The 26,262-nt window shown below is 40.2% G+C and overlaps 1 protein-coding gene across 4 annotated transcripts in view; it reads right to left on the bottom strand.

Moving 5' to 3' along the window:
• Positions 1-26,262, bottom strand: part of MIER3 (MIER family member 3) — an 84,797-nt gene that overhangs the window by 31,364 nt on the left and 27,171 nt on the right. The window contains exons 1-2 of one of the 4 annotated variants that reach the window (XM_074207919.1): positions 1,328-1,432; positions 265-289 (exon numbers count right to left, since the gene is read on the bottom strand). The exons of 1 other annotated variant lie outside the window; for it this stretch is intronic. In XM_074207919.1, coding sequence (XP_074064020.1) covers positions 265-289; positions 1,328-1,336 — 34 coding nt within the window. In that variant the 5' untranslated portion in view covers positions 1,337-1,432. Of the gene's footprint in view, positions 1-5; positions 243-264; positions 290-1,327; positions 1,433-26,262 lie in introns of those variants that run through there. 2 more of the 4 variants (XM_074207921.1, XM_074207923.1) reach the window with 2 other exon arrangements.

Below are 26,262 nucleotides of genomic sequence, written 5' to 3'. Positions count from 1 at the left end.
GTTACCTATACGCTTAACTTCTGTGGAACTAAAGGTGAATTTTCCCAACCGGTCCCGTGTTAAAAAAAAAAAAAGTCACACAAGACTACGGCTGTTTTGTTCCTCGAACAATTAACTCATAGGATACAAAATACAACGGAGGGCGCGGTGAGCGCGTCTAGCAAGAGTTGCAGCTGGGGGCCGCCTCGGGCCAGCGCTCCTCCGAGCCCCGTTACCACGGGCCGCCCGCCGGGACCACCGAAGGGGGAAGGAAACGGGACAAACCTGGGCTCGAACTTCCAAAGGAAGCCTAGAGAGGAGACAAGCACAAGAAGACAAGCGGGGTTAGGGCGGGCGGCCGGCGGCGCGGCGGGCTCCGGGGCGGCCGGAGGCGGGGCCGGGCCCGCACTCCCGCCGCAGCCCGGCCCCGCGGCCCGGCCCGGCCCGGCCCCCTCCCCCCGAGTGCCCCGCGCCCCGGCCCGCCGCGGGCTGGAGGAGGGGCCGCGGCCCGGCGCGGGCCGGAGAGGGGGCCCGGCCCGGCGCGGGCCGGAGAGGGGGCCCGGCCCGGCGCGGGCCGGCAACTTGCAGGCGCCCCCGGAGCTCGGGAAGTTGCGGAGGCCGGGCCCGGCGCCCGCGCCCCATTGTAGCGACGCCACACCTCCCCGCCCGGCCTCCCCCGGCCCGCCCCGCCGCACAGCCCGCTCCCCTCGGGCCCGCCGGGACAGCTCCGACCTCCGGCCCGCGCCATCTCCCCGGGCCCCTCCCCCGGCGCGGCGCCTCCGAGCGGGTCCCAGCCCGGGTCCCGGCCGCTCCCCCGGGGCGCCCGCAGCAGCGGGGGCCAAGTGCCGTCCGAAGCCCCGCGCCGCCGCAGCCGCCCCGCGGCCCCGGAGGGCAGGCGCTGCCCCCGGCCCGGCCCGGCCCGGCCCCGGGAGCCCGCAGCAGACCCCGCAGCCGGGAGCGGGAGCCGCCGGCAGCCCGCGTCCCCCCCCCCCCCTCCGCGGCGGCCGGGATCCCCGGGGCCCCGGGCCGGCCCCGGCGGGGCGCCCCGCTGCCCCCTCCGGCCCCCCGGCCGGGCCGGGCCAGCGCCGAGCCCGAGCGGGGGCCGCCGCCGCCGCCGTCGCCGCGGCCTAGTCCCGGAGGAGCCCCGGCCCGCTCCCGCCCCCCCAGCCGGCCCCGCCGCCCGCCCGGCCGCCTCCCGCGGGGGGGCCCCGGCGCCGCCCGGCCGGCCCGAGGGGAGGCGGCGGGGAGCGGCCGGGCCCCCCCCCCCCGCCCCGGCGGGCCGCGCCGCCCCCGAGCCCGGCGGGCGCCCGCCGCAGCCCCGCCGCTCCTGCCCGGTTTCCCTGCTCACCTCCGCCATATTGGTACCTTTAGGGCGAACGAGCAGCGCTGCGCCCAGTCCCCGGATGGGGCCGCTGAGCCAATCGCAGCCGCCGCCGCCGCGGTCGGCCCGGCGCACCCGCCCGGCGGCGGAGGCGGCCCGGCCCCCATAGGGCAGGGAGCGGGGCAGGGCGACACCCCCGGCCCGGCCCCGCGCCCCCGCGCCCCGCCCGGCCCGCGCCCCGCCCGGCCCGCGCCCCCGCCCCCCACTCACCCGCCCGGGCTCCGGGCTCCGGGCTCCGGCAAAGTTCCCGCAGCCTGGCGGCGGAGAGCGGCGCGCCCGCGGGACGGGCCCGGGGGTCCGGGGCCCGGGGCCCGGTGCGGGGCCCGGTGCGGGGCCGGGCCGGCACGCCCTGCTGCCGCAGCCCCGGGGCGCCGGGGGGCCGCGGCGGGGGAGCTCTCAGCGGATGCCTCGGGCGCCGGCCGGGGTCTGCGGGCTCGGGGCGGGCGGGACGGCTGCTGCTCCGGGAGGAGGAGACTGGGGACCGCGCGGCCCCGGGCGGGGCGGGCTCCCCGGGGCGCCGAGGTGGGGCGGCGCGCGGGGGGCACCCCGGGGCAGGGGCGCGCGGAGCCGGGCCGCCGGCGGACCCCAGCGCCCCGGCCGGGACGGCCCTGCGGAGCGGGAGCGGGAGCGGGGCGGCAGGACAGGGTGGGCACGGGCCGAGGCCAGACCGGCGAGGGGGGAGGGCGCACCCCGGCCCCGGGCAGCGCCCGTGAGGACCGCTGGCCGCGCGCAAGTTTGGGGAGAACGGGACCAGCCTAGTCTCGGGGCAGGGGAGCCAGGCGGCCGCGCTCGAAGCGGGCAGGAGCGCCTGCCAGAAGAGACGCCGCTCGGGAGTGGGCGCGGCGGGCGGCCGGGCCCGAGGACCCGCTGGAGGCCAGGAGGGCACAGCCGCGGAGCCAGGCGCAGCGCTGCCAGTGGGGCGGCCTCCTGCGGGCTCTGAAGCTTACAGTTCTGCACCGGGGGGAGGAGACGTGGGAGAAAGTAAAGTGACCTGTTGATCCAGAGAGCCGCCTAATCCTCCTTATGCCGGGGAAATGCCCCCATCCTTTGTGGAGGTGCCATTGCCCCAGCCTTGGAGAACGAATCTGGCAGCCTGGCAAGGCGCAGATCCGGACACTGCTTCCCTATTCCTTGGTCGTGCTCCCCTTTCCCCAGGAAACTGGGGAAACAATGTAACTATTTTCAGGCAGGGGTACAGGGAAGAAGACATCTTAGGATGGCATCAGAAAAGGGTCAAACAAGAAGATAACTCGGGGGGCCTCGGAGACTGGAGACATACTGGGAAGGCAAAGAGATAAACTCTGGAGGCCTAAGGAAGGGCTTATACATTAAATCCTGGAAAATAAAAAAGCATTTAGGTGTTAGAACTGAGATGATCATCAAAATCACTAAGTATATCTCCCTAGAGGTGAAACCTTTCTTTTACTTCACAAGTGGAATTTATAGGTTGAACCATAGAATATAAGCATCCTCACAAAAGGGACCCTTTCACCCAGAATATGTGATCGGCAGTGACAAAAGTTTTCCTTGAGGGCTTGAAATTTATAATTTAAATTGCCTTTCTTCCAACTACACCAAGAGCAAGATAATACAAACATGTTGCAGTCTTTATACAGATAAGGAAAACTGAGGCCTGGAGGTGATGTGACTTGCCCAAAGTCATAAAGCTAGTAAATGTCAAGAACCTGGACTCACAAAACAAACCTCCTGACTCCAAGTCCAGTGTTCTCTCTACTACACTGTAGTCTTTACAACTCATGCCATGGGTGAAAGTTATTTATCTGTGGAAATTTTAAGGAAAATTACTTCAGCCATTTCAAAACACTATAAACATGTGGAAAAATACACTTTCCCTGCTGTGAAAGATATCTTTTGACCTTTTGTCCAGTCAAATAACTCAAAAACAGCTGAACTTTGAAACTCTAGTCTTGGCACATACTACATGTGCAATCCTCAACGAGGCATTCAAACTTTTCAAAGTAAAAAAAAAAACGGTTTGAAATAAAGTGCAAGGGATTAGCTTTAGAAAATGTGGCCATGGACATGCACTGTGGACAGCGCCATTAAAAGTGCACATGGGCAAGCATAACCCCACAGAGGGAACCCAGAGGCTCAAAGTGGGACCACAGTTTCATGGCTTTAGAGCTGAAAGGGAGCAAAGAAACTGTCCCCAATAATCAGGTTCATGATTTTCATGAGGAAAAATGTTTCCTTCACACAACTTAGCCAACTCAAAATCTGAATATGTTTTAGGATTCACTTTAGCCATCTTAGCCATGTTTGAGAAATGCATAAAATCTTGGCTAGATGAAGAATAGCTGGTATTGCTAGAGCACTGTCAAGTTTTAAAAAAGGTCTCACTGAGACCTACAAGACCTCACTGAATCTTCACAATAGCAGGTGCTCTTAACCCTATTTTACAGATGAGTCTCTGAAGTTCAAGCTAAATGACTTCTTCACTTATCCAGCTAGATGTATTTAGTATATCTGCTAATTCTTTATATTAGGTTGTAAAAGGATTAGTATACCCATTTATGATTTTGACTGCTTATCTTGCTGTCCATTATTATGCATATCTTAATGACATATTTACTGGGTATTGCATAAAGGTTCACAGAAAGCTAAATGTAGCCAATTTAGTTGGTATAAGGGTGGTGGTAGTGGTGGAGAGAGACACTTTTTGATGTCTTTTCGACTGGAGCCAAAAATGAAAGGGAGAACTCGTTAGAGGTCACTTGTCCATTTCCTTCATTTTACAAATGAAGAAACCAACAGACTATGAGGTTAAGTGATTTATCCAGGATAACATGGCAGTAAGTAGTTCAGATGGGATCCCTGAAGACCAGAGTATTTTACTATCTAGTCTTACATGACATGTTCCTTTTCTGATTAAACTTCATAAAATCTGGGAGGAGGAAAAAAAACCAGTTTTTTATTTTTTTTTTATAAGAGCAAGATTTCTTGGAGTCAGAGGTAGAAAGTCTAACAGTCCTAAGTGACTTTTAACAAAATATTGAAGCTAATAAGTTACTAATTTCTCAAAAGGAAAAAAATCACTAGTACATTAGGTGAATATACATAGAAAGTAACAGTTCAATTTAGTTCGGGAGTTTTTAATCAAGGAAAGAACACATCTTAGAAATATTGGGTTCAAATTCTGACTGCAATTGACTAGTCTTCTGACCTCGGTCTAGCCATTTAAACTCTCAAGACCTCACTTTCCTTATCTGAAGAATAATACAAGCATTGCCAATGTAGAAAACCTCTTTCCTCTTCAACCTCCCTATGTGCCCTCATCCCTATCCAACCCAACCTTAGTCCTCCAAAACTTGTCCTATGGCTTTCCATACATTCCATTGTGCCCATTGGAATTTCTGTTCTATTGTAAGCAAATTACCATTTATCCTTGTACTCTTTATCTCACATTCCTTCTATCTTTTGGTGCTATGGAAATCTAAATCCCTCTGAAAAAAAAAATCCAGATGATCCCTAACATTCCTAAATGAAACCTTCACTTTGCAATCTTTTTTGAGGTTCATTCCAACTATATTAAGTCCACATCCTTGTAATATACTGCCTTCAGGCCAATTTTCTTTCCATTCTCAAGGAGTTCAGTACCTGGTTTAGTACTCTACTCCTTCATATTTGAAGATTTAAATATGTGTGTATACATATATACATATATATATGTGTATAAATATATACATATATATTTAATTCCACATTCTCTCCATCCCTCCAGTCCCCCACCCTTTGAAGGCAAGATATCTGACATCCATTATACATATACATTTATACAAAACTTATTTTCCACTTTAACATACATGTTGATATTCCCTTAATACACTGACTTTCAGTTCGTCAACTCAACTCCTACAACTTACATCTTTGTTCCATCAGTCACCCACAGAAGTGATTATGCCTTAAATTTTACCACCTGATCACAACTGTGCTTCCCCCAGGATCTCAAAACTCTGATATTCTTCTTTCCAAACATAACTTTCTACCCTACCAAACTTAACTTTACCTTACTTCTTTTGACCCTAGTTTTTATCTTGACCATGATTTCTAGACTCTCCATTCCTTTCTCATTTCTGTTCTGGCTTCACTTTGCATTCTTCAGACTCAGCACTATGCTAGACCAGTTTAACAATATGCTATCTCCCACTCTTGAATCATTTTGTCCTATCACTGTTCACATTTTGACAATCTTCAACCAAGACTCACCCCAACACTTGTCTTCTCTGTCTTATTCATGCTGCTGAACCTCTCTAAAGAAAGTTTTGTATCTAGACCCATTATATTCTAATATTATCCAGTCTTAATTGGGTCTTCCTATAGGGCAATTAATTTTTTTCTAAGTTTACTTCTCTATCCTTTTTCCCTCAGAAGTTCATTTTAAACTATCTCTCATTTCTTTTTATTCCCAATCTGTCCAAGTCCTATCCCTACCAACTGATGACATTACTTCTTTATGAGAAAATTGGATACATTTGTTATGGAACAAAGATATAGGTGTAGGAGTTGAGTTGATGAACTGAAATTATATCAAAGGTACATCAACACATATACTAAAGTGGAAAATAAGTTTTGTATGAATGTATATGTATAATGGATGTTAGATTTCTTGCCTTCTCTCAGCTCTTTTACTCCATCCCCATTAACACACCCTTCCAATCTCTGAAGAAGCAATGATCCTTTTTCTTGTAAAGGTCAGATGTCTAATTGTACCCTTAATCCCATTTCCTCCTATCTTTCTTGGGACCTGGACTCAACAATCACTGTCTTCTCATTTTCAGTCTTCTGCCTTTCAATGGTATATTCCTTACTGACAGCACACATGGTCAGATTTTTACCATCCTTAAAAAATTTTCACTTGACTTTTCCATCTCCTTTTACTATATTGTCCAGTATATCCCCTCCCCTTGATTGCTGAGTTAATAGAAACAGTATTCTGTGCGCGTCTCTTTCTCATCAGTCACACCACTTTTCTGAAATTACTATTGAGTGGCCAAAAATAAATCTTACCTGATGGAACCAATGGCCTTTCCTTAACGCTTTTCCTCTATGATTTCTCTATACTTTTGAACCTGTTGACTATCCATCCTCCTAGAAACTCCTCCTTTGGCTTCCATGTCATTGGTCTCTCTTGATTCTCCTGCTGGTATCATTCATTTTAAAATCTTCTTTGAAGTTTCATTATCCATATTTCAGCATGAATATCTCTTAAAGTTCTGCCTTGACCTGCTTTTCCTCTCACTTTGTATACTCTCTTTGGTGATCTCATTACTCCCATGGGGTCAATGATCATTTCTATCAAATAACTCTAACAATGGTTTTAGGCCTAACTTTGTTCTCTATCTCATGTTTATTCATAAATTGTTCTCCTATCCATAAGTCTGATAAGTAATACATGCCATCACCTATAAATGCAGCCTTAAACTTTCTCCAGAATGTCATTCCCACATCACCAATTTCTTGGTGGACATCTCCTGGATATCTTGATTGCATCTTAAGCTCAATATGTAAACTAACAAATAAAAAAAAACCTCATCAAATTTCCTTATTAATCCTCCAAAGGTCTCTATTTTTATTAAGTGCTCTACTACCCTCCAGTTCATCCATACCCAAACCTATGAGTCATCATCCTTGACTTTTCATTCTCCTATAATCAGTACATTTGTTCAGTCCCCAAATCTTGTCGAGTTTACCTCTATAGCATCTCTCACATCTTCCACCTTCTCTTCGTTGAAACTGAACACCACCCTAGTTCATGCTCTCTTGCTTAAATTATGTAAATAGCCTCCTGACTTTTGACTTCCAGGCTCTATCTCCTCCAATTGATAATCCATTCCACTGCCAAAATAATTTTCTTAAGGTACTTGTCAGACCACATCACACTCTAGCTCAAAAATTTTAAGTTGCGATTGATTCCAGGGCAAAACAAAATAACTCTGATTTATCTAATCTCGCTGTATTCTCCTTTATGTATACACTTTTCAGCAAAACCGGACTATCACTTTTTCCCTGAAAAAAGGAAGAAACATAAAGTATAAGAGATAACAAGATCAGACAATAAGATATCAGTTTTTTTCTAAGTTAAAGGGAATGGTCCTTGAACTTTGTTCAAATACTATGGTTCTTTCTCTGGATACAGATGGTATTTTCCATTGCCGACAGCCCCAAATTGGCCCTGATCGTTGCACTGATGAAATGAGCATGTCCATCAAGGTTGATCATCACCCCCATGTTGCTGTTAGGGTGTACAGTGTTCTTCTGGTTCTGCTCATCTCATTCAGCATCAGTTCAGTGCATACAATATTCTTGCAATAGAATATAAATAATTTGGGGAGGGGGTTATCTATCTCCAAAACCTAGCTTAGTTTAATACATTTTGAGTTGAATTATATTGAATTCTTTAATGAAAATAATATATAAACCCAACAATGTCTGGTGTAGGAGAATGGTCAGGTGGATATTTCAGTGGTCTAGGAAAGAAGTAATGGAACTGCAGTGGGAATGGAAAGGAGGAACAGATTCAGGGGATAATGAAGACATAGAACAGGCTGGAACTGGCAACTAATGGGATGTAGAAGGGAGAGGGAAAGAAGGCAGAGATGAGTCTGAGGTTTAAATCAGAATGACTGAATAAATGGTGATATTATTAAAAGAAATAAGGAGAGCAGGTTTTAAGGAAAAGAAAATAACGTGATAGTGAATCATATTCCTCCCCACTCAGAGATTCTGTGATTTTGTAATAAGAGAGAAAACCTGCCCAGGACCAATCATTTATCACACATAATCCACAGTTCTTTCAACAAACATTTATTCAGTACTGAATGTATGCAAAACAATGAAAGTTGCTTAGAGTCGGGGAGAGGATATAGATGACAAAAACCTCTCTTTCTGCCCTTGTGGACATTATAAAGAGGAAACACAAACTGATAACTTTGTAGTTCTGTACCACTGGATTTGTTTTCCCTCTCCCAGTCCTCCTCTGCCACATGGGTGGCTTTAGGCAATTTGATTAGTATTTCTGGGCCTGAAGATTTTTATCTGTGAAGTAAGAATCCCTTGAAGTTTCAAATAAATGATTTATGATCCTATTTTCCTATGTTGGGAAATCATGTGGAGGTCCTCCTGCTTTTTTAGTCTTTCTTACACCGTCCTCCACCCTACGGGATCCATTGACATCAGTCTCTTTGCACTTCTATCTTCCTGCTCAGGGCATTCTTCTTGACTACTCTTGCCTGGAGCTCCCTCCTCATCTCTGCTTCTCTAGCTCCCCTCAAATTCCAGCTGCCTTCCCCACCTTCCTCAAGAAGCCCTTAATGCCTTCTCTCTATTATCTCCAATTTATCATGCAGATAGCTTGTTTGTACAAAGTTGTTTCCATGGTGTTTTTCCCATTAGGTCCCTTGAAAGCAGGGATTGGTTTTTTTTTTTGGTTGCTTTTTTTTTTTTTTTTTTTTTTTTTTGCATTTCTCTGTATCCCCACACTTAGCACGGTGTCCAGTCATCAGGACTGACAAACAATAATTGGCAATTAGATGTATCTACTTGGAGCTGAGCATGGAGTTTGGGCTAGAGATAAGCTCATCTGCTAAGTGATGGCTGGAGCCTGGGGTGTGTGTGTAAGATTTTTAAGGGAGAGAGAAGATAGAAATGTAAAGCAGGCCAAGGACAGAACTATTGGTTCATTAAGGGATCCATAGATTTAGGATGTAGAGGATATTAATCTTCCAGTTCCCTCATTTTTCAGATAAGAAAACTGAGTCCTAGGAAAATCAAGTGACTAGGTAGAACCAGCTCCCCATTCTAAAACTAGCATGTTTTTAAGAAGTTTGGTAAAGAAAAATAAATGATGAATCAATGCAAAGAAAATATTTGATGTACAGAAAAGAGGGAGAGGCTGATAGTAAAATTTCATGGGATCTAAGATTTAGAGCTGGGAGAGATCTTAGAGGAGCTAGTGTAATCCCCTCATGTTCTAGATGAGGTATCTATATCACCAAAAGAGGTGAATCCCCCAGGTCATCCAGATGTGACTCCTGAGGCTTTGGACTCTAAAATCTAGCAGTCTTTGCACTGTATCACACTGTCTCCGGACTTGATTGCCTCAGTAATATAGGAAACAAAATCAAATCTTAGCCCTTTTACTACTCAGGACTTCTGTGTTCTTGGGAAAGTCCTTTTTCTTCTTTCTGGGACCTAGGTTTCTTTGTAAAATGAGGGATTTGGACAAGATAGTTTCTAAGGTCAATAAGAAGCCAGAGCCCTATAATCTCTGTCACCTGCTGAGTGTGCACTTGTGTATGGCTTTGGGGTTTTGAGAAGGGAAGAGGATTTTAAACAGGAGCTGTGGGAAATGTGATAGTGAATCAGTACAAGGTGAAAGAATGAAAGAATGGCAGAAGAATGTGAAATAGCTCATCTGGGGGTGGGGGGAAGTACAGGATAGGGTAATAGAATGGGGATAAGACCAGAAATATAACTCCTCTCAATTGTGAAGGACTTAGAATGCTAGAATAAGAAAATGTATTTGGTATGTAATTGGGGGAGTCAATAAAAGATTTTTCAGTAAGAGAATAACATGATAAATAAGAAGGATTGGATAAGGAAGAGAGAAGCCAGAGAGCAATTTGTAGGTTACTGAATTGTCCAGACCAGAGATAAAAGAGGGCAGCTAGGTGGTACAATGGATAGAGTGCCAGTCCTGGAGTCAGGAAGACCTGAATTCAAATTCTGCCTCAGATACTAGCTGTATGACCCTGGGCAAGTCACTCAACCTATCTGCCTTTGTTTTCTCATCTGTGAAATGAGCTAGAAAAGGAAATGACAATCTACCCCAGTATCCTTGCCAAGGAAACTCCAAACGGGGTCATGAATAAGCAGTATGACTGAACAACAAAAAGATACTAGGTGCCTGAACAAAAGTAGCAACAGTGGGAATGAAAAGAAAAGGACTGATATTACATGTTTTAAAGGAGGAAAAAATGGTTGAATGGATTGATTAATAGGTATCAAAGGGGTCAGAGAGGAAGGTGTCAAAAATGATAGACTTCTAGCCAGGGTTTCAGAAAGATGATGATACCATAAATAGAAATAACAGAATAATAAATTCAGTTTTGTGAGAAAAAATAATGGATTCAGCTTTAAGTTTTCTGAGTTTTAATTCTGGCAGGGTATATTGGAGCCTCAGTGTTTGAAGGAACCCTTGAGCTTATCTGGTCCAACCCATAGCTAGCAGAGAATCTTTTTAAAATTAATTTTAATTAATTTTAATTAATTAATTAATAATTTTAATTAATTTTAAAGATATTATTTGAGTTTTATAATTTTCCCCCAATCTTACTTCCCTCCCCCCACCCCCACCCCCACAGAAAGCAATCTGTCAGTCTTTGTTTCCATGTTGTACCTTGGTCCAAACTGGGTGTGATGAGAGAGAAATCATATCCTTAGAGAAGAGACAAGAATTCTAAGAGGTAACAAGATCAGACAACAAGATATCTGTTTTTTTCTAAATTAAAGGGAGTAGTCCTTGAACTTTGTTCAAACTCCACTGCTCCTTATCTGGATACAGATGGTACTCTCCTTTGTGGACAGCCCAAAATTGCTCCCGATTGTTGCACTGATAGAATGACCAAGTCCTTCAAGGTTGATCATCACTCCCATGTTGCTGTTAGGGTGTACAGGTGTTTTTCTGGTTCTGCTCATCTCACTCAGCATCAGTTCATGCAAATCCCTCCAGGCTTCCCTGAATTCCCATCCCTCCTGGTTTCTAATAGAACAATAGTGTTCCATGACATACATATATCACAGTTTGCTAAACCATTCCCCAATTGAAGGACATTTACTGGATTTCCAATTCTTTGCCACCACAAACAGGGCTGCTATAAATATTTTTGTACAAGTAATGTTTTTACCCTTTTTCTTCATCTCTTCAGGATATAGGCCCAGTAGTGGTATTGCTGGGTCAAAGGGTATGCACATTTTTGTTGCCCTTTGGGCACAGTTCCAAATAGTTCTCCAGAAGGGTTGGATGAGTTCACAGCTCCACCAACAGCGCAATAGTGTCCCAGATTTCCCACATCCCTTTCAACAATGATCGTTATCCTTTTTGATCATATTGGCCAATCTGAGAGGTGTGAGGTGGTACCTCAGAGAAGCTTTAATTTGCATTTCTCTAATAATGAATGATTTAGAGCATTTTTTCATATGGCAATGAATGCTTTGATCTCCTCATCTGTAAATTGCCTTTGCATATCCTTTAACCATTTGTCAATTGGGGAAATGGCTTTTTGTTTTAAAACTGTGACTCAGTTCTCTGAATATTTTAGAAATGAGTCCTTTGTCAGAATCATTAGTTGTAAAGATTGTTTCCCAATTTACTACATTTCTTTTGATCTTGGTTACAGTGGTTTTATCTGTGCAAAAGCTTTTTAATTTAATGTAATTGAAAACATCTAATTGGTTTTTGGTGATGTTCTCCAACTCTTCCTTAGTCATAAACTGGCTAGCAGAGAATCTTACATATGAGGTGCCTAAGGGTAGCCTAAGGGGTTATCCTTCCACTTTTAGGTTGTTCTTGTCAGGAAGATTTTACTTTGGCTCTTTGCCCCTTCCACTCAAAGCTCTTGTTCTGTCCCCTGGAGACTAACAAGTTTTCTTTGTTTTTGTTTTTAATTCTTCTTCTTCTGAAACAGGTGTGCTATTCCTGACCATGTAATGCAAGAAACTCATAGCATGCTGGGAGTCTCTGGAGCAGGGGTAAAGGCATGGCTTAGGTCAAACAACATGACAGAAGGTTCTGGAAACCAAACTTTCTTCCCTTGTGTTTATCTCCTTTCTTTAGCTGTGGAACAACAACACTGTGTAGTCCTTTCCCAAAGGACAGCAGCTGTCTACTTCCAGGTTCCCTTCAAAGCTCCACTGAGTTGCTCCTATATATTTCACTCAGCTTTCTCTCCCTCTGATAAGCCTGAAATAACTCTTGCCCAGGGGATGCCACCTAGTAAGCCAGCCCCGATTGGCTAGCACGCTAAGTCACCATTTTTCTTAGAATAATCCTTCAAATACTTAAATACTACTTTCTCCCCTCTCCCTCCAGTGTCTTCTCTTCAGCAAGCTAACAGTCCCAGGTTTTTCAACCTGTTCAATAATTTCAATTAATTTCAATAAACATTTGTTGAAAGTGCATACTCCAGGGGCGGCTAGGTGGCGCAGTGGATAGAGCACTGGCCTTGGAGTCAGGAGTACCTGGGTTCAAATCCGTTCTCAGACACTTAATAATTACCTAGTCGTGTGGCCTTGGGAAAGCCACTGAACCCCATTGCCTTGGAAAATCTAAAAAAAATAAAATTTTTTAAAAAAAGTACATACTCTGAGGGCGGCTAGGTGGCGCTGTGGATAGAGCACCAGCTCTGGAGTCAGGAGTTCAAATCCTACCTAAGTTCAAATCCAACCTCAGACACTTAATAATTACCTAGCTGTGTGGCCTTGGGCAAGTCACTTAACCCCATTGCCTTGTAAAAAAAACCCCTAAAAATAAAAAAAAGAAAGTGCATACTCTGTACAAGACCCTGTGCTGGGCACTGGGAATGCAAGAACAAGGGATTTACATTGTACTGGGCAAAGATCACATAGATATAGACAATTAAATACAACATATAAAGAGACAAGGGAGGGCAGATTTCTGTCAAAGGAAGAAATCAGGAAAAGCCTCATGGAGGAGGCAGCACCTGTTACTGTGCTTTGAAAGACTGGATCCTTATGTGCCCTGACCTTCAGAAGGGACCTCAGCAGTCCAACCTAAGATTCAGAACTGGAAGCGATCTGGATTGTCAAGGGCCTAGTTCCATGAGGTACTAGAGCTCTGGGGAGAATTAGAAATAAGAAATATAGACATGATAATTGTTCAGTTATAGGTGATTCTTGAATCCATGGAAGTATGGGAGGTCAGTGTGGCAGAAGAGGAAAAAGAACTTTTTTGGGGGACGTGTCCCCCTTTAGGGGGCCAGAAATTAGTGGAAAAAAATAGAAAAGGAAGTCCAGGGAGTCTGTAAGAGAAGTAGAATGGTGTCACTTCACAGAAGGCAAAAAGAATAATCTCTCAGAGGTATTTTACATTTACAATTTTGAAATGATAAGGGAAATTAACAGATCTCATGTAGAAAGAATATCAGTACACTATGAAATAAGGTAGCTTTCTTTTTTCTTTTCCTTTGTTTATTCATTCATTTATTTTTCTTATTTTTTGAGTTCCAAGCTGTCTCCTTCCCTCTCTGTCTCAATCTCATATTAGAGATCACCAACTGACACAAATAAATATGTGAAACCATAAAATACATACTTCCATATATCAGTTTTTTCTTTTTCTTTTTTTTTTAGGTTTTTGCAAGGCAAACGGGGTTAAGTGGCTTGCCCAAGGCCACACAGCTAGGTAATTATTAAGTGTTTGAGACCGGGTTTGAACCCAGGTACTCCTGACTCCAAGGCCGGTGCTTTATCCACTACGCCACCTAGCCGCCCTTGCTCATCATTCTTAAAGCACAGTAGTATTTCATCATAATCATATACCACAACTTATTTAGCCATTCACCAGTTGATAGACATCCACTCAGTTTCTTGTTTTTTGCCACCATAGAGTTATTATAAATATTTTTATAATATGTACATTTTTTTCTTTTTCTTTAATCATCTTTGGAAACAGACCTAACAGTGATATTGCTGGATCAAAGGGTATACACAGTTTTATAACTGTGGCATAGTTCCAGTTTGTTCTCTAAAATGGTTGGATCAGCTTACATCACCACCCACAATGAATTAGTATCCCAATTTTTCCATATAACTTCCAACATTTGTCACTTTCCCCTTCTAACATTTTAGGATTTCTCTAGTCAATAATGATTTAGAACATTTTTTTCATGTGAGTACATATATATATATATATATATATATATATATATATATATATATATATATATCTTTAATTTCTTTACCCAAAAATTGTCTGTTCATATCCTTTGACCACTTTTCGATTGGGGAATGACATATTCTTTAAAAATTTAACAAAGTTCTCTCTATATTTGAGATATAAGGCCTTTATCCAACAAACTACCTATAAACACTCCCCCCTCCCCCAAATTTTCTGCTTTCTTTCTAATCTTGGCTACATTGATTTTCTTTATAAAAATTGTTTTTTTTAATTTAATATAATCAAAATTATGCTTACATCTGACAATTCTCTGTCTCTTGCCTGTTCATAAAGTCTTCTGCTATCCATAAATCTGATAAGTAATTTGTTCCATGGTCTTCTAATTTATTTATGATATCTCTCTTTATGTCTAGGTTAGAAAGCCATTTTAACCTTATCTTATCAATTTGTGTGAGATAATGGTCTATACCTAGTGTCTTGTCAGACTGTTTTACAGTTTTCCCAATAACTTCTACCCAAGAACCAATTCTTATTTCCAAAGCTTACATTTTTACATTAATCAAATGCAAAATTACTATTATCATTTGTTACTGTGTATTGTATATCTACACTATTCCACTGATCCACCATTCTATTTTTAGCCAGTACCTGATAATTTTAATGATTACTACCTTATAATATAGTTTAAGATATGGTACTACTAGACCTTTTTTTCTTTACAATTTTTTTACATTAATTTCTTTGAAATTCTTTACCTTTTGTTCTTCCAAATGAATTTTGTTTTAACTTTTCTAGCTTAATAAATTTTAGGGGGCAATTTAATTGGGATGATATTACATGGGTAAGTTAGTTTTGGTAGAATTGTCATTTTTATTATGCTAGCTCAGTCTATCCATGAACAGTGACTATTTCTATAGTTATATCAGACTTCATTTGTATAAAAATAATTTTATAATTATGTTCACATAGTTCCTGTGTTGTCAGGTCTACATTCAGATATTTTATATTGTTTACAGTTATTTAAAATGAAATATCTCATCTCTTCTTGTGAGTTTTGTTAATATATAGAAATGATGATGATTTATGTGGGTTTATTTTATATCCTGCTACTTTGGTAAGATTATTATCTTATCCCTACTACAGAGAATGCTTGTTTATGGTTTTAGGTAGATACCACCTATCATTTTAAAGGAAAAGTCTATATACTTTCAAGTGTTTTTAAATGGGAATAAGTATTGTATTTAATCAAAAGGGTTTTTTGTATCTGTTGAATATAATCATGTCATTTTGTTACCTTTATTATTAATATAATTAATCAATCTTGTTAATAGTTTTCCTTATATCAAATCTTGCCTTACTGGGATAAATTCCACTTTGTTGTAATGTGTTATCTTTGCAGTATATAGTAGTCTCCTAACTAGCATTTTATTAAGGACTTTTGTATCTATATTCATTAATGAAATTGTTCTATAATTTTCTGTCTCTATTTTTGATCTTCTTGGTTTTGGTATCAGCAACATTTTTTTTCTAAAAGGATTTGGTAGAATTCCTTCTTTGTCTATTATTTCAAATATTTTATTTAATATTGAACTTAGTTGATCTTTAAAAGTTTGGTAGAATTCACTTGTAAATACATCTGGTCCTGATGCTTTGTCATTAAAAGTTAACTTATGGCCTATTCAATATTTTTTTCTAAAATAGGTTTATTTATTTTTATTTTTTCTGTCTTTTTTTAAAGATTTGATTTATTATGAGTTTTACAATTTTTCCCCTAATCTTACTTCCCTCCTCCCATCCCCGACAGAAGGCAATTTGTCAGTCTTTATATTGTTTCCATGGTATACATTGATCCAAATTGAATGTGATCAGAGAGAAATCATATCCTTATAGATGAAAAAGGTATAAGAGATAGCAAGATCAGACAATAAGATATCAGGTTTTTTTTTTCCTAAATTAAAGGTAATAGTCCTTCGTCTTTGTTCGAAGTCCACAGTTCTTTCTCAGGATACAGATGGTATTCTCCATCGCAGACAGCCCCAAATTGTCCCTGATTGTTACACTGACGAAATATGTGAGTCCATCAAGGTTGATCATCACCCCCATGTTGCTGTAAGGGTGTACAGGTGTTTTTCTGGTTCTGCTCATCTCACTCAGCATCAGTTCATGCAAATCCCTCCAGGCTTCCCTGAATTCCCACCCCTCCTGGTTTCTAATAGAACAATAGTGTTCCATGACATACATATACCATAGTTTGCTAAGCCATTCCCCAATTGAAGGACATTTACTTGATTTCCAATTCTTTGCCTCCACAACAGGGCTGCTATGAATATTTTTGTACAAGTGATGTTTTTACCCTTTTTCATCATCTCTTTAGGGAATAGACCCAGTAGTGGTATTGCTGGGTCAAAGGGTATGCACATTTTTTTTGCCCTTTGGGCATAGTTCCAAATTGCTCTCCAAGAAAGGTTGGATGAGTTCACAGCTCCACCAACAATGTAATAGTGTCCCAGATTTCCCACAATCCTTCCAACAATGATCATTGTCCTTTCTGGTTATATTGGTCAGTCTGAGAGGTGTGAGGTGGTACCTCAGAGAAGCTTTAATTTGCATTTCTTTAATAAGTAATGATTTAGAGCAATTAAAATAAGTTTATTTAGATAATCTATTTTATCTTCTGTTAATCTGGTCAGTTAATATTTTTGAAAAGTTCTTTCATTTCACTTAAATTGTTAAATTTATTAACATATAATTGGAAAAAATAACTACTAATGATTGCTTTGATTTATCTTCTTCTGTGGTATATTCATTCACACTTTTAATTTTTGATACAAGTGATTTGGTTTTCTTATATCATTTAAAAAATTAACCAATGGTTTACATTTTATTTTTTTCATGAAACCAACTCCTGGTTTTATTTATTAATTCAATGATTTTCTTATAACCAGTTTTATTAATCTCATTAGTTTTTAAAATGTCCAATTTGGTATTTAATTGGAGATTTTTAGTTTTGTCTTTTTCTAAGTTTTTTAAACTCATTGATCTGGCTATTTCAATGATATAAGTATTTAGAATTTAAAATTTTCTTCTAATTACTACTTTTGTTGTATCTTTTAGATTTTGGCATGCTGTTTCATTATTATCATCATTCTCTTTAATGGAATTCTTTATTATTCTTTTGACATGTTATTTGACCCACTTATTCTTTAAGATTAGGTAATTTAGTCTCCAATTAATTTTAATATGTGTTATGATCCTTTATTAAATGTAATTTATTGCAGTATGATTTTAAAATGCATTTAATATTCCTGTTTTTCTGAATTTAACTATAATATTTTCTGTCCTATTATATGGTCAACTTTAGAAAGATAACATGTACTACTGAGAAAAAGGTATATTCCTTTCTATTTCCACTCATTTCTCTCCAGATGTCTATGATATATATATATATATATATATATATATATATATATATATATGTATATGTATATCTTTTCTAAGATTCTATTCATTTCTTTGACTTCTTGGTTTTTTTTTATTGGATTTGTCTAGTTCTGAGAGCAAAAAGTTGAAGTCTCCTACTATTTACTTCCTCCCGTAATTCATTTAACTTTTCCTTTAAAAATTTGGATATCATAGCATTTGGTGTGTATTTGTTTAGTACTGGTATCTTCGGTATTTCATTCACTGTGGTACCTCAACATATTATAGTTTCCTTGTTAATTGTTTTTTAATTAAACCTATTTTAGCTTTATCTTTGTCTGACAGCTTAACAGAAGAATATATATATATGTGTGTGTATATATATATATATATATATATATATATATATATATATATATATGTATATTGCAAGGCAAATGGGGTTAAGTGGCTTGTCCAAGGCCACATGGCTAGGTAATTATTAAGTGTCCGAGACTGGATTTGAACCCAGGTACTCCTGACTGCAAGGCTGGTGCTTTATCCACTGTGTCACCTAGCTACCCCAGAAGAACATATTTTTTTTAAACTATTAGTTGAAGCATAATAAATTCTACTCCACCTCTTGGTTTTTACTCTGTGTGTGTCTCTCATTTTTAAATGTGTCTCTTATAAACAGCATATTGGTTTCTGGTTTTTGATCTATTCTGCTATCTATTTCCATTTTATGAATGAGTTCATACTATGCACAATCAAGGTTATAATTACTGTTCTGTATTTCACTCCACCCCATTTGTCCTCACTGTTTATTCTTCTCATTTTACTCTGTCTCTCCTCAGAAGTCTAATGTACTTCTGATTACTGACGCCCAAATGTGTATACCATGCTTAAAGACCCCCCCCTTATCCTATTCCCTTACCCTCTTATTTTCCTGTTAGTAAACAAGATTTTTATATCCCACTAGGTACACACATATTCCCTCTTCAATCCAGTTCTAATGAGAATAAGGTTCCCATTCTAAGCATCCTCCATCCCCTTAGCTCCTTCACTGTAACAGTTTTTGGTATGAGATAATTTGCTCAATTTTACTTCTCCTTTTCTAATTTCTTTTTTTGAAATCATCTCATCATAATCAACCCCTAGCTTTCTAACTATGTGTGCTCTTTTTTTTTTGCAAGGCAATGGGGCTAAGTGACTTGCCCAAGGCCACACAGCTAAGTAATTGTTAAGTGTCTGAGACCAGATTTGAACTCAGGTACTCCTCACTCCAGGGCAGGTGCTCCTGTAGCTGCCCCTGTGCATACTCCTTTTAAAAAGAATTTGGTTTTTGTGTGCATACCCTTTGATACAGCAATACCATTATTGGGTCTTTACCCCAAAGAGTTTATGAAAAAGGTAAAAACCTCACTTTTATGAAAATATTCATAGCAGCTCTGTTTGTGGTGGCAAAGAACTAGAAATTAAGTGAATGTCCTTCAATTGGGGAATGGCTTAGCAAACTGTGGTATATGTATGTCATGGAACACTATTGTTTTATTAGAAACCAGGAGGGAGGGGAATTCAGGGAAACTTGAATGAATTTGCATGAACTGATGCTGAGCGAGATGAGGAGTACCAGAAGAACATTGTACAGTCTAACAGCAACATGGTGGGGGGTGGGGTAGTGATGATCAGCCTTGCTCATTCCATCAGGGCAACCAATCAGGGACAATTTTGGGGTATCTGCAATGGAGAAAACCATCTGTATCCAGAGAAAGAATTTTGGAGTTTGAACAAAGAACAAAGACTACTGCCTTTAATTTAGGGAAAAAACTGATATCTTATGTAATTTTGCTATCTCTTATACTTTACTTTTCCTCTCTAAGGATATGATTTCTCTCTCATCACATTCAACTTAGAACAATGCATACCATAGAAACAATGTAAAGACTAACAGACTGCCTTCTGTGGGGGTGGGGGGAGGGAAGCAAGATTAAGGGGAAAATAGTAAAACTCACATAAAATCTTTCAAAAAAATATAAACAAAATTTTTGGTTTTTGCAAAGCAATGGGATTAAGTGACTTGCCCAAGGTCACACGGCTAAGTAAGTATTAAGTATCTGAAGCCAGATTTGAATTCAGGTCCTCCTGACTCCAGGGTTGGTGCCCTATCTACTTTGCCACCTAGCTGCCCTAATGCATACTCTTTTGAACAATCCTATTAATGATAATATTTTAAAAAATATATTTATTTAAAACAGTGGGATTAAATGATTTGCCCTAAGGTCACACAGCTAGGCAATTATTAAGTGTTTGAGGCTGGATTTGAACTTAGGTCCTCCTGAGGGTCAGTCCTCTATCATTGGGTCACCTAGCTGCACCAATGATAACATTTTTAAGAGTTATAATTTTTTCATAAAAGGAATAAACATATTAAGCTTATTAAATCCCTTATACTTAATCTTTCATGTATACCTTCTTATCTTTTTCCTGATTCTTTTGAGTCCTTTACCTCAAAAATAAATACCTTTAATTCAATAAATATCCATTTTTTCCCCCTAGCAGGATTATACTCAGTTTGCCGGGTAGTTTTTCATGGTTGCAAATCCAACTTTATTGCATTTCAGAATATAGTTTTCCATGCCATTTGCTCTTTTAATGTAGAAGTAGCTTTTTTGTGTTATCCTGACTGTAGCTCCACAATATTTTAAGTGTTTCTTTCTAATTCCTGCTCATATTCCCATTTAGGAGCTTTGAAACTTAGCTATAATATTCTTATGAGTTTTCATCTTGGGATCTCTTTCAGGCAGTTATTGGTAGATTGTTTTTGATTTTTATTTTATCCTTTAGTTCTAAAACTTAAGGGAAATCTTCTGTAATAATTTCTTGAAGTGTAGTTTTTAGACTCTTTTTGATCATAACTATCAGGTAGACCTTCAAGTTTTATATTATTTTTTCCTTGAATTGTTTTCTAGCTCAGTTGTCTGTCTTTCTTTCTCTTTCTTTCTTTCTTTCTCTTTCTTTCTCTTTCTCTTTCTTTTTCTTTCTTTCTCTTTCTTTCTTTCTTTCTCTTTCTTTCTTTCTTTTTCTTTCTTTCTCTTTCTTTCTTTCTTTCTCTTTCTTTCTCTTTCTTTCTCTTTCTCTTTCTTTTTCTTTCTTTCTCTTTCTTTCTTTCTTTCTCTTTCTTTCTCTTTCTTTCTCTTTCTCTTTCTTTTTCTTTCTTTCTCTTTCTTTCTTTCTTTCTTTCTTTCTTTCTTTCTTTCTTTCTTTCTTTCTTTTTCTTTCTTTCTTTCTTTTTGCAAGGTAGTGGGATTAAGTAACTTGCCCAAGGTCACACAGCTAGGTAATTATCAAGTGTCTGAGACTGGATTTGAACTGAGGTCCTCGAGGGCTGGTGCCACCTATCCACTGTGCCACCTAGCTTCCCCTCTAATGAAATATTTCACATTCTCTTCTATTATTCTTTTGTTTTTAAGTAATCATTTCTTGATGTCTTAGGAAGCTATTAACTTCCTCTTGTTTGATTTAATTTTTAAGTAGTTAGCTTCTTTTATAGCTTTTTGATCTTTCCCCAACTGGTTGACTTTCTTTTCATAATTTTATTTTTTAAAATTTTTAAAAAATTTTGGAGGGTGAATAGCATTCTTTGTTATAAGTCCTTCAGAGAAATTGCTTCAATATTTCCCCCCACAGTTGCCATTGCTAGATGTTTTTCCCTCTATCCTATTCCCTCCCACCCCATTTATTCTATTTTCTCTTTCCTTTCACTCTGTTCCTCTTCAAAAGAATGTTGTTTCTGACTACCCTCTCCCATGATCTTCCCTCATTTCTATCACCTACACCCCCCCTTCCCTCCACTGTCTCCTTTATCCTATCCTTTCCCTCTCCTGTTTTCCTCTAGGTAAGATAGATTTCTCTGCCCAATTGAGTGTGTGTATGTTATTTCCTCTCTGACTCCTGATTAGAGTGAAGACTCACTAATTCCCCCCCACCTACCCCCTTCCACTCCATTGCAAAAGCTTTTACTTGCCTCTTTTATGTGAAATAACTAAGTCCATTCTACCTTTCCTTTCTCTTTCTCTTAGTACATTCCTTTTTTGCTCATTAACTCCATCTTTATATAATAGCTTCATATTCAACTCCCTCCTATGGTTCATATGTATTATCAATATCATCTTCCCATGCAGGAATACAAGCAATTCAACATCATTAAGTCCCTGATAGTTTATCCTTCCCACCTACCCTCTCTACTTCACCTGAGTCCTGTATTTGAAGATCAAACTTTCTGGTCAGCTCTGGTCATTTCATCAGGAACGTTTCAAAATTCCCCCATTTCATTGAATATCCATCTTTCCCCCTGAAAGACTATGTTCAGTTTAGCTGGAGAGGTGATGCTTGGCTGTAATCTAAGCTCTTTTGCCTTCTGTAATATCATATTCCAAGCCCTATGAGACCTTAATGTAGAAGTTGCTAAATCTTGTGTTCTTCTGAGTATAGCTTCATGATGGTTAAATTGCTTCTTTCTAGTTGCTTGTAATATTTTTCCCTTGACTTGGGAGTTCTGAGATCTTTTTCAGGAGGTAGTTGGTAGATTCTTCCAATTTTTATTTTACTCTGTTCTAGGATATCAGGGCAATTTTCCTGGTTTATTCCTTGAAAAATAAAGTCTAGGCTTTATTTTTGTGTGTGTGTGTGTGTGTTTGTGTGTGTGTTTTGGTCATGATTTTCAGGCAGTCCAGTAATTTTTAAAGTATCTCTTCTAGATCTGTTTTCCAGTTTAGTTATTTTTCCAGTGAGATTTTCTATTTTCTTCTAGTTTTTCATTCTTCGGGTTTTTTTTATTGTTTCTTGGTTTCTCACAAAGTTATCAGCTTTCCTTAGCTCTATTCTACTTTGAAGGAATATTTTCTTCAGAGAGTTTTTGTATCTCCTTTTCCATCTGACCAATTCTGCTTTTTAAGGCATTATTCTTCTCATTGGTCTTTTGGACTGCTTTTTCCATTTTCCATTTTCCATTTTCCATTTTATTTGTTTTTATTTTTACAAGGCAATGGGGTTAAGTGGCTTGCCCAAGGCCACACAGCTAGGTAATTCTTAAGTGGCTGAAGCCATTTTTTGAACTCAGGTACTCCTAACTCCAAGGCTGGTGCTCTATCCACTGTGCTACCTAGCTACCCCTGTCTTGATTTTCCTACATTGCTCTCATTGCTCTTCCCAATTTTTCCTCTACCTATTTGATTTTCAAATTCATATTTGAGCTCTTCAAAAACCTGAGACCAATTACTATTTTTCTTGGAGACTTTGAATACAGAAGCCTTGACCCTATTATCTTCTGAGTGTGTATTTTGATCCTCCATAGGACCAAAATAATTATCTGGGGTTGATTTTTTTTTCTTCTGTTGGTTGCTCATTTCCCAAGCCTATGACTTGATTTTAACTCTTTGTCCCAAGGTGGAGGATGCTCTGTCCCAAGCTTTTGAAGGTTTTTACAGCTGTTTTCAGAGACACTCTTAGGGACTTAAATTCATTCAAGGACTTATGAGAGGATCCCTGCTCTGTTATGTAGATATGGAGGCCCCGGCTGCAACCTGGATCTGAGTATGGGCAAAGCAATAGAGTCCTGCCTCAGGGATAACAAAGAGATCTCTGCAATCTCCCCTGACCCCCTTACTCTACATGGCCTAAGCACTCTGGAAGCAGCTGTCAGGTGGCTCCCACAAGGCTTCCAAGACTAGGGTTGGGTCTGAAGCCTGCACTGGTCTTGTGATCATTTTATATATACATATATAAATAATACACATGCATAAATATATACATACATACATAAATTTATACATGTGTACATACATACATATATTTAAAGTTTTAAAATAGCTGTTTTGACTTCATTCTCTTCTGAATTAGGACCTTGATCTTTTCTACAACCATAGTAGCTATTTAAAGTCAGATTCCTTTTCTTTTGTTTACTTTTTTTAATGGATTATTTCTTGGTTATAAACTTTATGTTAGGGTTGGGCCCTAGTCCTGAGATATGGGGGATAATAGCTCAGGCTTCAGATTTTTCATGTTATTTTTATGAGCTCTATCTGGACGTCTTTGACTTTTTGGTTCTTCCAATGTTCTGTGATTCAAGGTCATGGGTGAATAATGCTCCTCTGGCACATACCTTGGTCTGTGAGTGATCTCTGGAACTCCTCTCTGCTCTTGAGACCAGGGTCCCAAGCATTGCCACCACTACAGAAGATCTTGATCTCTGTGATCCTCTAGAAGTTATCACAAATGTCATTTCACCTCACTGCCCTGGATTCAATACTCTCTATTTTTGATTCATTCTATTCTCCTGCAAGGGACTACAATCAGAAGGGCCCCACCTCTGTGCTTCTTCCTCCTCACCACAGCAGTCTGGGACCTCATGTGGTCAAAATGTACCAGGGACTGGTTCAGCACCAGATCAACTACTCAACCTCCACAGTGGCTGTGGTAGACATATCTATGGAGTGAAAGTTCCCAAAGCTGCTCCCAATACAGCTGCCCTCAGGGCTTGCTATTTATTGACTCAGTGATAACTACCCTTCAGGATCTGCACTTCACTCAGACCAGAAAACCACTTGGGAGGTCAGTTCTTTTGTAACATCCTCCCAACTTCTTCTTAGGCTGGACAACTGTTCTACACCAAATTTTAATTATTTCTACCCCTCTAAAATTCACTTTCAGGAGTTATTTTAAGTTATTTTGGGGAGGAGGAAGGATTTGGAAGAGTCAGGTAATTTTCTGTCATATTCTTTTCACAATTTCTCTGGCAAGCTAGTATTCTGAGAGTGACAGGAATAGGAGTATGGAGGAGTATGGAACTGATTCAGAACTGCCATTATGGGGAAAGAGAAGTAGTCACTAAGAGATGCATTAAATGGATTGTATGACAACAGTGAAGACCTGATTAAGATAGGGTAGCATTAATTTATGCTGGATCCAACAGCACTGTTTAATGACTTTATAATTTTTATTGATATCTTTTGTTTTTCTCATTTCTGAGTAGATTCTTCCCATCTCTACTACAAGAAAGTCCTTCCTTGTAACAAATTTTTACAGAGAACAAGGAAAAAAAACCAATTTGGTCAAACCAGTGAACACACTGACCCTGCCTGAGAGTATCATACACATACATACATATATCGGTGTGTGTGTGTGTGTGTGTGTGTGTGTGTGTGTGTGTGTGTGTGTGTACCTCTAGTACTCTTCCTCTGCACAAGAAGAAGGGATATAACTGTCTCAACTTTTCTCCACTTTCAAGCTAGGACATTATGATTCCAGAGTATTCATTTTTGTTTTTATTGGTGTACTTTCTGCCCACATTGTAGTTATTACTCTGTGTGTAATTTTCAAGGCTTTGCTAAATTTACTCAGGTCAGAGAGACATTTCCTGCTCCTCTGAATTCTTCATACTCATCACATGTTATTATATGGTTATATTCCATTATATTTTTGTATTATAATTTTTAAACTATTTCTTAATTGATGGACATTAATCTTTTTCCAGTTCTTTGAGTCCACAAAAAGTGTTACTGTTAATATTGTGGCACCATTTGTTTCTTTCTTTTTTATCTCACTGAAGAATATTTTGAAGTAGGATCAAAATATGATTTTTAGACATCTTTTTGTATTATTTATCACCTACTTCCTATGATTGTTATAAGGATAAAATGAGATTTTGATAAAGCATTTTGCAAGCCTTAAGGAGTTATATAAATGCTAGCTGTTATTATTGTTGTTATTAATAATTCTTTTCCAAAGGAAATAAATTGCTCTCCAGAAGTGGACCAATTTACAATTATAGTAAAGGTATATTGATGTGACTGTCTTCCTGCAGTTCTTCCAACACTAATTATTCCTATTTTTTGTCATTGAAGTCATATTTCTAGAAGTGAGGTGAAAACTCAATGTTGTATGGATTTGAATTTTTTTTCAGTGTTAGTGATTTGGAAAAATCTTTCATATGTCTGGTAATAGTCTGAAATTCTTTGGTTTAACAGCTTTCTCTAGTACAACTCAGAACCCATGAGAAGAAGTGAGATGACATGGAGTTAGGGACTGCAATGGCTAGCCTCTCAGACAATTGAGCGGGGGAGACATCTTAGGGTATGAGCAGAGATATTGTTGAAATAACTGATCATAGGTACTAGACAAGATAAAAAGCATTTGTGGGCCCCAGAAAAATGCTTAAAGGTAGCTTAAAATGCTACCTTTTGTGTATATTTGTATGTAACTTTGCACCAGAAGGCTCTACTGTTATTTACTGTTATACAAAGGTCTTGATCTATCACACAATAAATATGTGTCTACAAAGAGAGGTAATGGTATAGTGAATGAGCACTGACTTTGGTGTTAGTAATACCTGGGTTTAAATTCTTCCTCTGCTACACTCAAGCTTAGTGAACATTGCCAAGACAGCTAACTTCTAAGTATATTTGTACAACTCTCTAAGACTAAGTTACACAGGAGTAACCAATATGCAACACAGGGAATTTCCCTCCATGCACTTGGAAATCCCTATACTAATGAACTGAATATC

The sequence above is a fragment of the Macrotis lagotis genome, chromosome X, assembly GCF_037893015.1.
Source record: "Macrotis lagotis isolate mMagLag1 chromosome X, bilby.v1.9.chrom.fasta, whole genome shotgun sequence".
NCBI classification, from domain to species: domain Eukaryota; kingdom Metazoa; phylum Chordata; class Mammalia; order Peramelemorphia; family Peramelidae; genus Macrotis; species Macrotis lagotis.
The sequence above is the reverse complement of the archived record's forward strand: the minus strand, read 5'-3'. Positions and strand labels throughout refer to the sequence as shown.